Here is a 15,354-nt window from a genome sequence, read left to right on the forward strand (position 1 = left end):
TCTGCATTGTCGGACACTTTCATCCAGGAAAACAGTGTGCCTCAGGGTTCTGTCCTGAGCGTCGTCCTCTTTGCTATCGCCATTAACCCTATAATGGTCTGTCTCCAGCCGGTCGTCTCCAGCTCTCTTTTTGCTGACGATTTTGCCATCTACTGCAGTTCTTTACGCATCTGTTTCACTGAACGGCGTCTTCAGCGATGCTTTGATCGTCTTTACTCCTGGAGCATTGGACAATGGTTTTGGCTTTCCTACCAACAAAACCGTCTGTATGAATTTCTGGCAACGCAGTTAGTTTCTCTCACCATCTTAACATCTTGGGCCAGTTTCCCTTCTGTTTGTTGAAACTACGAAATCCTGGGGCTCATGTTCAATACGAAACTCTCTTGGTCCTCCAGTGTGCCTTACCTGGTAGCCCACTGTACACAGTTCCTCAATGTCCTATGTGTCCTCAATGGTACTTCCTGGGTGCCAATCGAACCGCCCTCCTCCGTTTGCACTGGTCCCTTGTCCAATCGAAACTCTACTATGGATGCTTTGTTTATGCGCCTGCATGTCCACCCATCTTACGCCATCTCAACACTATCCACCATCGTGGCATCTGTTCAGCCACAGGTGCCTTTTACACTAGCCTGGTTGAGAGTCTGTATGCTGAAGCTGCTGAACTACCACTGTCCTACCACCGTAACTTTCTTCTCAGCAGGTATAATGTCGTTTGACTGCCATGCGGGGCCACCCATCCTATGCCGCCTCCTTTGATGATTTCTTTGATCACCAGTATGGGGTACATCCCTCTTCTCTGTTACGTCCTGGAGTCCGATTTTGGCACCTGCTACAGTGGCTTAACTTCACACTACCTGCTTCTTTCCCAGTGGGTTTGAACCCTTCACCACCTTGGTTCGTGAAGCAGCCCACGTTAACCTTGGCCTTCATTCGCTTCCTAAGGACAGTACTCCAGCTTTGGTCTATCGCCTTCAGTTTCATGACCTTTGCATGGAACTTCAGGACAATACGTTTGTATACACTGATGGCTCTCGGACTGACTGTGGGGTCAAGTGTGCCTTTGTCACTGGGTAGTTTGCAATCGGAACGCAGAACACAACATCTTTCAGATAGCCCCCAGCCAGAAGTCATACAGATTAGGATCAGGTGATCAAGACGGCCAGGCTGTAGGGAAGTGGCAGCTCATAATTCTAGCATTTCCGAAATGCTTCAGTAGCTGCTTAACTGGATTTGCAATGTGCGGAGGTGTGCCATCTTGTATAAAGATGATCCCATCCACACGTCCAAGCTGTTGGAGAGCTGAAATGACATTGTTGCACAAAAGACACTCATAGCACTTACTAGTGACAGTACAGGTAACAGGACCAGAAGCACCTGTCTCTTCGGAAAAATATGGCACTATGATAACTGATGCCATAAACCCACACCACACAGTGACCTTTTCAGGACGAAGTGGTACTGATTGATGTGCGTGTGGATTTTCTGTTGCCCATATTCGACAATTCTTTGTATTGACATATCCTGTCAGGTGGAAGTGCTCTTCGTCTGTCAACAAAATCTTCCACAGCCAATCACTGTCCATTTCCATGTCAGCAAGAAATCCTAAAGGAAAGGTCTCTCTTGCTGGTAGATCAACAGGAAGCAACTCATGCACTTGGGTAGTTTTGAATGGATAGCAAAGAAGGATGTTTCATAGGATTTTACACACCGTGCTCACGGGTATGTCCAATGTTTGGGCAATTCCCCATGCAGTACACGTTTGCACACCACCACTCATCTCCTCCTGCATTGCTGTGGCCACTGCTTCCACTGACATCGAATCAATTCGTTTCCTCCCTCTACTAGGATGCACACCAAAAGAACTCATCTTTTCGAATTTCCGAAACATTTTCTCCAGACCCACGGCAGTCATTGGACCATCGCCTTTTTTCAAACCCTTCAGTGTCCGGAACTTCCGCTGAGCGATGTGTGCACAGTCATCTTTCTTGTAATACAGCTTTAGAAGCAGAGCGCGATCCTGCATTGGGACAGTCATGGCGAACATCGCAGGCGCGAGAGGAGGAAAAGCCAAGTACCCGGCATGTGTACACCAACTTCAAAGAGTCGTGCGCATGACAGGTGTTTTCATTTGCATATTCTGACACATACAGCGACATCTATTGATCAATTCCCACACTATTTTTTTCTTCTGCCATACGTTTTGCCCCTTTTCCAATGATATTCTGTTGCAATTTGACGTCGTTCTGACCAGTGGTGTTATTTCTACAGCGTTTTGAAAGTTTGATTTAATTATAATCACCCTGTATATCTTGACCATGATGTGTATCAGTGGTTAAGATTAGGAATTGCCAGTAAGCCGTTTGCTGCGATGGTAGTGTAGACTGTAGATGATTAAGAAATGTGTAGGGTCTTTCATTAAGAGCAATACTTTTTAATATTATGATTTTCAGTATGTAATACTTTTTGTGTGCCTCCTGGTGCGCAAATATCTAGTACAATTTACAGTTTCATCATGCTGCGACTGACCTTTCCTGAACGTTTAAAAATCATTAAAAAATTTTACCAATGTGGCTGCTCAGTTGTCAGTGCTATCGTTTGTTCAGTAGGGAAATGGGTCGCCATCACTGTTTCACTGTTCACGCTATGCGGCACATTACAGCCAAGTACGAGTGTGATTTAGCTCTACACGACCGTAAGCCATCAAAAAGACAACATAAACCACGAAGCGAGGATAATATTGTACCAGCAGCGGCGAATACTGACAATACATTCAAGACGATCAATACAATTGCAACTCTCTGAGATATCCACTTGACAAATATTGAGACGGGATCTGGGCCTACAGCCACATAATGTTGTGGTGACTCAAGAATTGAAGCCAGGCGATCACACAATGCGTCGTGACTTTGCTGATCGGGCCATATAGCTGTTTGAAGCAGAAAGATCATCTTCTCACACAAGGCGCATTTTTGTCTCACTGGCTTCGTCAATACGCAGAACTGTTGTTATTAGAGTGAAAATAAGCCATAAGTGGTCCATGAAGTGCCACTTCATTGAGAAAAAGCTCACTATGTTTTACGGTTTACGGTGTGACAGCATCATTGGACCTCATTTGTTTCGAGATAATGAGAGATGAAACATTACCATCAATGGTAACCACTATAGATCCATGTTACGTGAATTTCTGTGCCTGTAAGCTGAGTCCACAGATACTTAAAACATGTGGTACCAGCAGGACGACGCTACATGCCACACAGCTGATGCTACGCTCGATTTGCTGAGGGGAATTTTGGCGACCGGATCATCACAAGACGTGGATCTGTGAAGTGGTTGCCACAGCCTTGTGATGTAACACCCATGGATTTTTTCTTTGGAGAATTTAGCACAAAAAACACTCAATGCCATGAGTGTACTGTCTCTTCGGATAGCCCACCGAGAACTTCAGCTCAAAAACGAAATGCTTTTCAGTAACAGGACACTTATTGCATGTCAGAAGGTATTTTTTATCTTTAAAAGACAGGAGGAAAGCTTTAAGACAGTATCATCTTGCTACATACAAGTGTAGCAAGTACAGGGTGACAATTATTGAGCTATATGAGATAAAATCGTCATAACTTCTGAACGGTCCGCGTTAGGACGTTCAAACTGCACGGTTGGCTATGGGGCATGACGGGAATTAGTGTGCACACACGCACACTACTTGTTGTTGTTGGCCATTTTCACATGAAAATGTCACGGTACAGCGTGCCTGAGCTTATGGCGCTTGTGAAGGCTACTATGCGAACAGTAACAGCCCAGTTGTGGCTCAAAGGAAGTTTGCGACCGAGTTCAAGCTGAATTTGATTCGCAAGTATTAGAGAACAGATAGCGTTTATGATGACACTGTTAGCAATGTCGGTCGTCCAAAGAGGATGAAAACGCTTGAAAACATCAAGAAGACACGTGTACTGTGTTTCAAACCAGCCCCAGGAAATCTATCAGAGGAGCTATACAACAGATGGGAATCAACCGGGAGACACTGCGGCAAACTGAAGACCTGCATCTCTTCCCATATAAAATTCAAACCCATCAGCCATTAAGACACAGGGCCATGGAACAGCAGTAGTGTTTCGCCAACACTATTTCCCACGGAATTGATGAAGTGGACTTTGATGTGAATATGGTTTGGTTTAGCGACAAAGCCCACTTTCATATGGATGGTTTCGTCAATAAGCAAAACTGGCGCATGTGGGGGACTGGGAATCCGCATTTTGCAATTGAGAAGTATCTTCCCCATCAACGGATCACTGTGTGGTGTGCAGGGCCTGTCACAGAACAATTGGTGCAATATTCCTTGATGACATGGTGACTTCCAAACAGTACGGGAAGGCTTTGGAAGGTTATTTCATCCCCATTATCCAGAGTGACTCTGATTTCGACAAGGTGTGGTTCATGCAAGACAGAGCTCGATCCCTTCGAAGCAGGACGTGTTTCATGTCCTGGAAGAGCATTTTGTGGACTGCATTCTGGCTCTGGTGTACCCAGAGGCCACTGGCAAGGGCCTCAATTGGCCGCCATATTCTCCGGATCTGAAAACGTGCAATTCCTTTTTGAGGGGCTATATTAAAGACAAGGTGTACAGCAATAACCCCAAAATCAACGCTGATCTGAAAACAACCATTCAGGAAGTCATCGACAACATCGATGTTCCAACACTTCAGCAGGTCATGCATAATTTCGCTATTCGTCTGCACCACATCATTGCCAATGATGATAGACAGGCATGTCGAACATGTCATAACCTAGATAAGAATATCTGTAGTGCCATTTACATGTTGAATGGAGCGTGTGACCGCCATAGTTTGTAAATAATTTGTGATTTTTTCATACAGTTCAGTAACTGTCAACCTGTATATCAGAATCTGTTAAGCATTTGAGGATTGGCACACTACTACTGTGAACTGCTACTACAATCTGAATAATTACAAAAAGCAGAGGCTTTGGGAAATTCGCTATTGTTTCTGAATTATACAACACCAGCAATTCTTCAAAAGGTTTGCAACATGCAACGACCTACTGAATTTAGATGCAGAGGGACTGAAGGAAATGTCGGTAGATGTTGGTGCGACAAATGTCAAAATTAAATGAAGCGAGTGAACGGTGAATTAGAAAAGATGGCTACATTTAAACTGACCTTCAGTCCTCCATTGTTGTGTATGTTCTGTGAATGAGTGATTCTTGGTCAGCTGAAGTTCCTACCCTCCCAGCAGCTGGTGCCAGCTATGGTGTTGCATTCCTGCCAGAGGAAAATGCGCCCATTAGTGCAAAACTGAAGAGCACAGAGCCATTCTGACGCTAGGAATGGCGTGAGGTGACAGCACAGAGAGAGTAGGTGTTGGAACAGGGAAGCTGCGTCAACTTGAGTCAGTTCTGGGGGCTGTGGGCAGCTGGACGGTAAGACTTTAGATATGGTGCTGGGCCACAGTTGACACGCCATCCGGTGTTGTTTGCATCTCAGCATGGCTAATGAGCAGTGGTAACTGGGAGGCACTTCGCTGCTGGCAGCCAGTGATAATGGCCCCTGTGTTTGGAGGATGGGGCGGCAATTGTCATCAAGATGACAGGAAGAGCATCAATAGAGACGCAACAGTATGAACGGGGTCAGCACTACAGGAAGCATGTATCTGAGAAAGCACCTATCTGGGCATGGCAGAGCAAGAAGACTGCATAACAAAGCAGTGGAGGCAACCTGGTTGGATTCTTGGGTGTGGGCTTTGGTGACTTCTCGTCAACACAGAGCATCAAATTTTGTTCGGACGAAAGGATGCTGCTCGAGTCTGGGGTCCAGCAGAGGCAGTGCTGACAAGAGACAAGATGATTTTAGCCAATGTTTGTGCTTGGTAGTGACAGTGTTAAATGAGATTTTGCTGGTTGTGTTCAGCGCAAAACTTTGGTTGTGCGGACATCTGCGTCTGGCTGGGTTCCAGTTTAAGTTGTGCAAGTTATCACATTGTCATAATGGCGAGGTCATTGCATGGTCCTAGTGTGTTAAGCACTACTGAATCTGTATTTTACTTTTAACTGGACTCAAAGAATTTTTTGTTCTAGTTTTTATTGCTGGGGTTGGTTGAATTATTGATCCCATTTACTGTAGTCAGCAATGGGTAGCCTGGTTCTGCATATTTTTAGGGTCTGTTTACTATTTTTCTTGTTAATTACTTGAATTACTATTAGTTTGAATACAATATTGACGTGGCTGTGTTGTTCAGAAGTACGATGGAATGTTTGAAGGAACAGGCACTGCAGCAACTAGTCATTATGAAATATATGAAAGGTATTTGCAGTTGTGAATAAGGACAGCCATCAGCTGTATATTGGAATGATAATGAGAGTTTTTGCAGGCTGGGACTTGAACCTGGATTTCCTGCTTTACACAACTGCTTGCCTTAACTGCTTTGGCTATCAGTGCACGATTCATGGCTGGGCTCTAATTTCCTTGTCACCAACCCTACATCACATCCTGTACTCCTACACACATACAAGGGCTGGAACGTAAATAGTGGCAACTACCTATTCACAACCGATACAAAAGAGTTACATGTTTGCACCTGTTCCTGTCCTTCAAAGTAGTCACCAGTATTGTGTAGAACCCATTGCCAGCGATGTGAAAGGCGTAGTATGTCGTTAGCAGAGCCTGCTCTGTTGATGGTGAGAATGGAGCGGTCTAAAGTTATGGTGATTGTTGTGTATGACTGTGATGTGTGTTATTCTAAAACATTAAGTTCTTCCATGGCATACCGTCAATGCACAGTATTAATGTTCATTTTTGGAATAACACCAGCAATCAGTATTGTGAAAGAAGTGGTGACACTTTCTGCACAACCCACCCGTCATTTTACACGACAATGCGCAGGCGCATACAGTGCAAGCTGTGGCTGCTCTATTCAGTCGATGGGACTGGGAAGTACTGTACCATCCACCATACTCCCCGCACTTATGTCCTTGTGACTGATTTGATTCCGAAGATGAAGGAACCACTTCGTGGTATTTGCTTCAGAACTGTTCCAGAGATTCGACAGGCAGAAGACCCCTCCATTCGCACCATCAACAGAACAGGCACTGCTAACAGTATACTATGCCTTCCACATTGCTCACAACAGGTTCTACACAACGTTGGTGACTACTTTGAAGGACAGTAACAGGTGCAAACATGGAACTCTTGTGTGTTGTGAATAGATAACTGCCACTATTTAAGTTCCAACCCTCGTATTATGTAATTCCTGTACAGGGGATGACATTTAATGTATTTGTTAACAGCAGCAGTCGCTGCAGTGCCTGTTCCTTTGAACATGCATACATGTCTGAAGGAACATTTCATCATTCTTCTGAACAACACAGGCACCGCAATATCATATTTACCTGCTGACACCGGACAAGCGACTTTCAAATAAAATGTCTCCCCTGTATGGAAACATACATAATGGATGTATGAGTACAGGTTAAGGAAGTTTGGGTCTGGCCATGAGTCATGGCTCAGAGTGCCTAATGGTAAGGTGAATGGTAACAATAAGTAGGATATCTGGGTTCGAGTTCCAGTCTGGCACAAATTTTCATTGTTACTCCATTATATAGCTGATTGTTGTCCACATTCGCAACTTTGAATGCATTTCACTTATTAGTTTGGGGCTTTGGTGGTCAGCTTCTGTTGGGGTGTTCTTTGGATATTATGTCCTGAGCGGACATGTCCAAAAGAACAGACACCATGCGTTCATATAATTAATTCACCTAGATGGGCAATAGATCCACCTTCTTCAGTTTGGATGCACAGGTACATCCTACCTACTGCAGGAATCTCAGAGTTGCGAGCATGGAGGAAATGTACAGGGGCTGTGGAATAGGTGGCACTCGGTGGTTGTGTGGATTGGCCATGAGGCATGCTGAGATAGTCTGCACAGTTGCGATAACAATGTGTCCTGGATGGAGCAGTGGTTAACGCACCTAGCTGGTTAGCAGATCCCGAGTTCAAATCCCAGTCCAGTACGCAGTTTCACTCGTCGCCCCTGATTCTGTGTAATGTTCCAATGCAGCTGACATCAGTTATCCCTTCCCTTCCCTTTCCTTCCCTTCCCTTCCCTTTCCTTTCCCCCCACTCTATCTTCAACTCATATATATTTTATAATATTGTTGTACATTATTTCATAAACACTTATTATTGTGAAGCTAAAGGTATTTTAAGGAGCAAAGGACTTTACTGTTTGTTATGTTGCACTAGATATTACATTTTGCAATTTGTGAATTGAGGGCATACTGTTTTACTTGTGTTTGATATTATTTATGAGTTCTGTTTTGTTGAATTTTATTGTCGATAATTCTATTTAAAACTTGTTAATTATTTACACCCACACAACCCCAGTCACCTTCCACTCTGATAGTTCCCTGCACCATAATTGGTAGCTGAGCATGTTCGCGCATTTTGCTGGCACGCTGTTAGTACATAAGGTATTGGTGATATTTCCTGTATGCTTGCACTGTTTTGCAATCATATTGCAAAAACAGTAATTAGAGTGTTCCCTGGATTGAATTGGCTCAACAAGGATGAGTTAGCCCCTAAATCTGCTATTCGCACAGAGGTCCCTCGAAGGTAGTGTGTCCAAGTTGACATAGAAGCTTCATCCGGTAGTGAGGGAGCAGAGGTGGTTAGCATCAGGAAAGCAGCTGTGCGTAAATAGTGTAAGTTCTACAATACAGTTAACCCCAACTGAAATTGTATTGTTAATCAAGTTTTCAGAAGGTGAAATGTGCTCCCAGTCACAATTAAAGAGTTATAGGCCTGGGTAACACAATATTTGGTTCGACTGAATGAATTAACAATTTTCACTAAAGATGGTGTAAACATTGATGCACTAGAGGGACTGCACACAAAGGGTGCGCACATAAAATTGACATTAAAATGTAGGCTGGCACTACTTTTGTGCAAGGTAGTATGGTTAATTTAAATGTGGTGCAGGAAGATGACAGTTGTCAAGTGCAGGAGTTAGCAGCTCCAGGTGTGGAAGTGGTGCACTGAAATAAACAGTTCTCTAGCTTATACCACGCTCTCATAGGGAAGTTGAAAGAACAAGTATTTTTAGTGGATTCTAGCCAGGGTATTGTACTATTTATTGTCACCTGATGAGGAGAAAGAAGTGTTTGGTTTAAGGGATATTGAAATTTTACACATGTTGAATTCAAAACATCCACATTCTAAGTGAAGTTTTCTCAGTGGGTGACTAGGGCAATAATATCATGACAATCGGTAAGAAATGACTTTTCAGGCTTTCCCAGTGGATCTGTTGCAAATACACTTCCCAGGTTTGCTGCCAGATGGTATTGTGTGAATCCCGCAATATTTCACTGATGCAACTGCTTGACATCTTCAGGTGGTGGTCTTCAGATAGTGCCGTTGTCACTACTGCAAGACATGACTGACGATAATCACGTGACAGAATCTAAATTTATCATGCCAGTAACAGGCAATACACGTGTGCACGAAGACGCTTACAGTTGGAGGAAAGTGGCATGTGTGTGTGTGTGTGTGTGTGTGTGTGTGTGTGTGTGTGTGTGTGTGGGCGCGCGCACGCAGGTGTGTGTGTGTGTGTGTGTGTGTGTGTGTGTGTGTGTGTGTGTGTGTGTGTGTGGGCGTGCGCGCAGGTGTGCATGTGCGTGTGCGCAGGTGCGGGTGTGTGTGCGCACGGGTGCATGTGGGTGCGCGCGCGCACGCTTGTGCACTCAATGCAAAGTTACCAGTGCCCTTACAAAAATTGGTAGAAATGAATGAGGATAAAAAGTCTAAAATATTATAGAACAAATAAAGAGTCATTCTCTCACAAAATTATGCTCACTCTCTCCAAATCTCTCACAGTCCCCTATGATAACAGTATCTTATATCGTTTAAGACAATGTAAATTTGATTAAACACTAAAAATGTCAATTAAAACACAAGTAATACAAGAGAAAAGCTAAAATAATTACACAGTGATATATGGCTGGCTACTCACTTACAAAAAACATCGATGATCCAGCTAACATAATGAAAACAAGTTGGGTATTTCACAGAACCCTAAGAATTGTACCACATACATATAACTGACTTTTAAAACAGGTGACAAAACTGTAGGTAAATTAGCTGTTGTTCTCTTGTACAAATTAACACAAAGTCAACAAAAATGCAGCACACACTTATCTGTGTGCCACAAGCGCCACACACTGAAGGGTCATTTGCCTGGAGCTAGAAGCCATATCACCACAAGGCTGTTCCTATGTGGAAACAACTGAGAAAAAACACATTCTGTCTGGCTGGCTGGAAGGATGTATGCCACAGCCGAGCTGTCCAGTTTACTAGGTGCAGTTTAATGTCTGTCACTTCCAGACACTCTTCTTCTAGTCTTGCAAGGGCTCATTTATATTTTAAGTTAGCTTGTTGTGGTGTACAGCTCGGAGTAGTCTTCAAACTCCCAACTTGTTAAATATTCTTCTTGTTTGTAGAATAATTTAATTTTTACTAAAAACCAGGATTTTGCACAATTCTGATCTTTTAAGGCGTTTACAGCACTTTTATATACAACACGTATTAGATGGTAAGTATCTTGTTACAAGAGACCTTCTGAGTAGTGAACAAGTGGTTTTTCAATACACAGATATATAAATTATTGATATAAACTTCTGGCCATTGGTAACCTTTGACAGTGTGACTGGCACAGAAGGCTTTTTACCACCTTTAACTACTTTGCCTATCAAGACTCCAAGTACGTCTCCAATTCTATTGGAAAGGACCAGCTACCAGGTGGAATACCTCATGCAAATAATAAAATACACAAAACAGGACTTGTCCCCTAATAAATCTTCTTACATGATAATTAAAACTTTTTATTCTGAACAATTATTCTCGATAATAAAAATGCATATAATTCTAATAATAAAGCTTGTTAATTTATATTCAAAATTACTATGAGATTTCACTTTCAATCAACGAAGCAGCAGAATGCGGATCCTGGCGGACAGTGGCAGCAGTCATTGCAAAATGGAACAACTGATGCTGGTATAGGTAAACAACTGCATTTACCAGAAATCATCCTGCTGGCTTCCCACACTTTTGTTGAAAAAGTGCAGTGGTCGATAGAGTCCAGAAACACTTGCCATGAACCTTTCTTGTTCCCATTGATTATTCGTCGAGCTTTAGCTATTGCTACTTGACAAGCTGTTTGGTTTCCTGCTGTTGGTAAACCCTTAAACCGTTGCACAAATGCACACCTCACATGAATTGCTGAGGGGCACTCTATGTCTACCAAGGTACAGGCTGCCTTCTAAGACGAACTGAGGACTCTGGCATACATAAGTTTCTTTTTGAGAAACACTATTGAGAAAATTTAGTGAACTGGCATTTGAAGCTGACTGCCGAACAATTTTACTACCACCAACATACATCGCGTGTAAGGAACACGTAGATAAGATACAAAAAAATAGGGCTCATACGGAGGCGTACAGACATTCGCTTTTCTCTCACTCCATTTGCGAGTGGAACAGGAGGGGAAATGACAAGTAGTGGTATAGGGTACCTTCCACCACGCACCTTTCGGTGCCCTGCGGATTGTCTAGGTAGATTTAGATGTAGATGGTGGATTACATGTGATCCATCCATTACTGGACGCTGCCTTGGTGTTCAAACACAGCCAGCTGGCTGAACAGCATCCATCTTGGCAGCTTCCTTTCAAGGACTGCTCCATCTGGTAGTGGGCCCACAGTTGGAAGTTGGAAGTGGTCATTGGAATGAAGGTCATCAGCAAGTCCCCACTGAGCAGAATCCGCAAAGGCTGGAGAGCAGAAACAGAGGTCTATGGCTGAGGATGACCCACCGGCAGCAACGAAATGAGTGGGATGGCCCATGATGAGGCCAACACAGCTGCTGAGACATCATAAAACTCTCTAAAACTCAACGTGTGAGGTAGGTAGGGCATGAGTCTCTTAATACATTACGGTTATTCATACCTCCCACTGGAAAGAATGATCAAGGACTTGTTCTGTAAGATCTGTGAGAGCCTTAGAATATTATCATATTACTGAAAAAATTAGAGACAATTCTTCATCAATACTAAATACTTTGAACAATATTATGAAAAGGGAAAGTTGCTACTCACTATATTATGGAGATGCTGAGTCGCAGATAGGCACAAATAAAGCTTTCGGCCATGAAGGCCTTTGTCAACAATAGAACACACACACACACACACACACACACACACACACGACTGCAGTTTCAGGCATCTGAAAACACATTGCAAGCAGCAGGACCAGTGCATGATGGGAGTGTTGACTGGTTGGGGGTAAGGGCGGTGAGGGAGAGGGATAGTATGGTGGGGATGGCAGACAGTGAAGTACTGCAGGTTAGATGGAGGGCAGGGGAGAGGTGGGTAGGTGGGGGGGGGGGGGGGGGGGCGAAGTAGTGGAAAAGGAGAAAATAAAAAGACTGGGCGTGATGGTGGAATGATGGCTGTGGAGTGCTGGAATGGGAACAGGGAAGGGGCTGGAAGGACGAGGACAGTGCCTAATGAAGATTGAGGCCAGGAGGGTTGCAGGGAAAGTTCCCACCTGTGCAGTTCAGAAAAGCTGGTGTTGGTGGGGAGGATTCATATGGCACAGCCCACCCAGTCGCCACTCCCATCATGCACTGGTGCTGCTGCTCGCAGTGTGGTTTCAGCTGCCTGGGACTGCAGTCGCGCGTGTGTGTGTGTATTGTTGACAAAGGCCTTAATGGCCGAAAGCTTTATTTGTGACAGTCTTTTTATGTGTCCATCTGCGACTCAGCATCTCCGCTATATGGTAAGTAGCAACTTTCCTTTTCATAATATTGTTTCATTCCATCCTGGATTTTCCATTCCTAGATACTTCGAAATCGCATCCATTACTGTACAACCAAGAAACTCATCAGTCATATCATTCTATACATTCTCAACAAAATCAATTACAGCCTCACAAATTTCCTTGAAGAAACTGAGTGCCTCAAAGACAACAACACAGATGTTCTCAAGCAAAATGAATCACAAAGATCATTGAATCCCTCTTATGTTAACACAAAAAAGTTGCTAAAACCTTCATCTTCATTTGGAGAAAAAAAGAGAGAAGAAAATTACCACAATTAAATAATGACTGCCGCATTACATCAAACTCTTTCAAAATAATTAGAGCAATTTGGCACCAAATGGATTACATACGTCCTGAAATGTGCACTACTTAAGTCATTTCTAAAAAAACAGATGCGATACCAAAGCTGCTATAATCATTCTGTGAATAAACATATTCTGAAAATAGGCATCAGATAGCAGTGTACAAGTGAAGTGTAATCTGTAGCCATTTCTTATACAGATAAGGAAACATTTAAAGTGTCAAACAATGTCTCCATATGAAAAACTATTTAAGCAATTATACTTCAACTACAATGGAACTTAAATTTTGTTTTCAAAATAAGATAAAAAAATTTGAAGTGAATACAAAAGTAATTTACACCAAATATCTTAAAACATTTTTATTATATACATATCACACATCATCTTCAAATTACTGGCATTTTCTTAAAAATACCCACATCGACAAATGATAATGTTTGTTTTTACTCCACCACTGGTCACCATCGTCAAAGTACAAGACGTCAAACAAAGAATCCAGTAACAGTAGCAGATCTCCAGAAACATTAAAATCTGTCAATTATGTAAGCCAACAGTATGTCAATTTGATGTTCAGATAGACACTGGTGTCACAATCATAATCACAAACACATTCACAAGAGGCACTTGTTGTATTGCCCTAGTATAACATGTTCATCATACAAACATAAATCAAAATGAAAACAGAATGTAAGAGTGGAATTTATTGTTGCTAAACATTATTTCAAATTTTCTGAACAAATATGCCTCATGTTCCACAGTAACCTCTTGCGATTACGAAAAATAAAGAACATCTTTTCAAGGAACCAAAAATGTTACAAAACCGAGGCAATTTCAATGCAAACTGCAGAAAACATTTGTGTATCAATAATTTTTATGGATAATTACTACTAAGCAATTTGAGAAGAAAGGAAAACCACATGTACAAAAATCCTGATACATACGCAATTTGTCCACAGATCGAATAAATCACAGAAACAAAATATTAACATATATTGACATAGACAACCACTTCAGGACTGATGAGTGTCTCACCAACATCAGTTTATTTCAAACAAACACAAATTCATATTCATTAATAAAATAATTCTGAAATAATTAAATTATAACTTGAAACATTCGGCAATTGTGACGACCTTCAAGGAAATCACAGTATGTATGATAACTGAGTCTTAGTTGCTGTGATCAGGCACTGCTGGAATGATCCAAAGAAGCAAACTTTCCTCAACAGACATGCAGAAAAAAAAAGTTATTAAGACACCAAGACACCTCATTTTAGATGCCACAAACAATGTGCTGTATAACTAACTTCTCACTTTTATCAAAGTGTCCACGACACTTCCAGGTCTATTTATTACACTGCATGTTTCCGTATCATTTTTAGAGGCATCTTCTAAACTGATATATGAGGCCTTAAGGCTTCCACAGCCTCAGAAGTCCATCTTCACTGTATGTGCACAGTAGGTTTTGATGGGGATGATGGGCAATTCCAATGACATCTTTCTCATGTACCTGGACAAAATAATTACAGAAAAATTATTTTCATTTCTCCAACAAAATATGACAGAAAAACAGCATGAACACTAAGTAAAATAAAATACATGGCTGCAGTTGAAATATTAAGATGTAATTTCACAGACAAACTACAAATGTATTTACCAGAAAAACCACAACAAAAATCTTTTTTTGAACCAATAAGAGAGCATGTATATATCTAACTAGAAAGTCAGAGGTTTCTTGAATGACTTAGGATTCCTCCTATTCATCACATTAATAAACACACACAAGTGTTATGCTGCCAGAGAAGGTCTGGTAAGGCAACAGGAACATTAAGGAAATTCTATTTACTTATCAATTCCTCTACCTCACACTTATTCCAGTGAATACACAAAGACTGGATCGTTAATTCACATACTATTTGAGTATAATTTTGTGAAATTTTTTAATTTATATCTTTGGCTCCAGCTTTACTACCTAGGTCAGTTGGTCCCAATATTTATGAGTCAACTAAGACCATGCGCACATCTATCTGTGTCATATTAAAAGTTTGAAACCAATATCTGAGTCATGTGACAGAAGGTAAAAAGTTGAGTTCCCATCATTACACATTATGCGAACTGTAGCCTATATTTACAGTTTTTCTCATTTATCGCTGAAATCAAGAACGGATTTTTACAAC

The 15,354-nt window shown here is 42.0% G+C and overlaps 1 protein-coding gene across 1 annotated transcript in view; it reads right to left on the reverse strand.

The window, feature by feature from the left end:
* Nucleotides 1-13,522: 13,522 nt before the first annotated feature.
* LOC124802495 (WD40 repeat-containing protein SMU1) overlaps nucleotides 13,523-15,354 on the reverse strand; it is a 108,330-nt gene continuing 106,498 nt past the window's right edge. The window contains exon 11 of the mRNA XM_047263312.1: nucleotides 13,523-14,687. Within this exon, the coding sequence (XP_047119268.1) occupies nucleotides 14,589-14,687 (99 nt within the window). The 3' untranslated portion in view covers nucleotides 13,523-14,588. The remainder of the gene's footprint in view (nucleotides 14,688-15,354) is intronic.

This window comes from Schistocerca piceifrons, chromosome 6 (genome assembly GCF_021461385.2).
Source record: "Schistocerca piceifrons isolate TAMUIC-IGC-003096 chromosome 6, iqSchPice1.1, whole genome shotgun sequence".
Lineage (NCBI taxonomy): Eukaryota > Metazoa > Arthropoda > Insecta > Orthoptera > Acrididae > Schistocerca > Schistocerca piceifrons.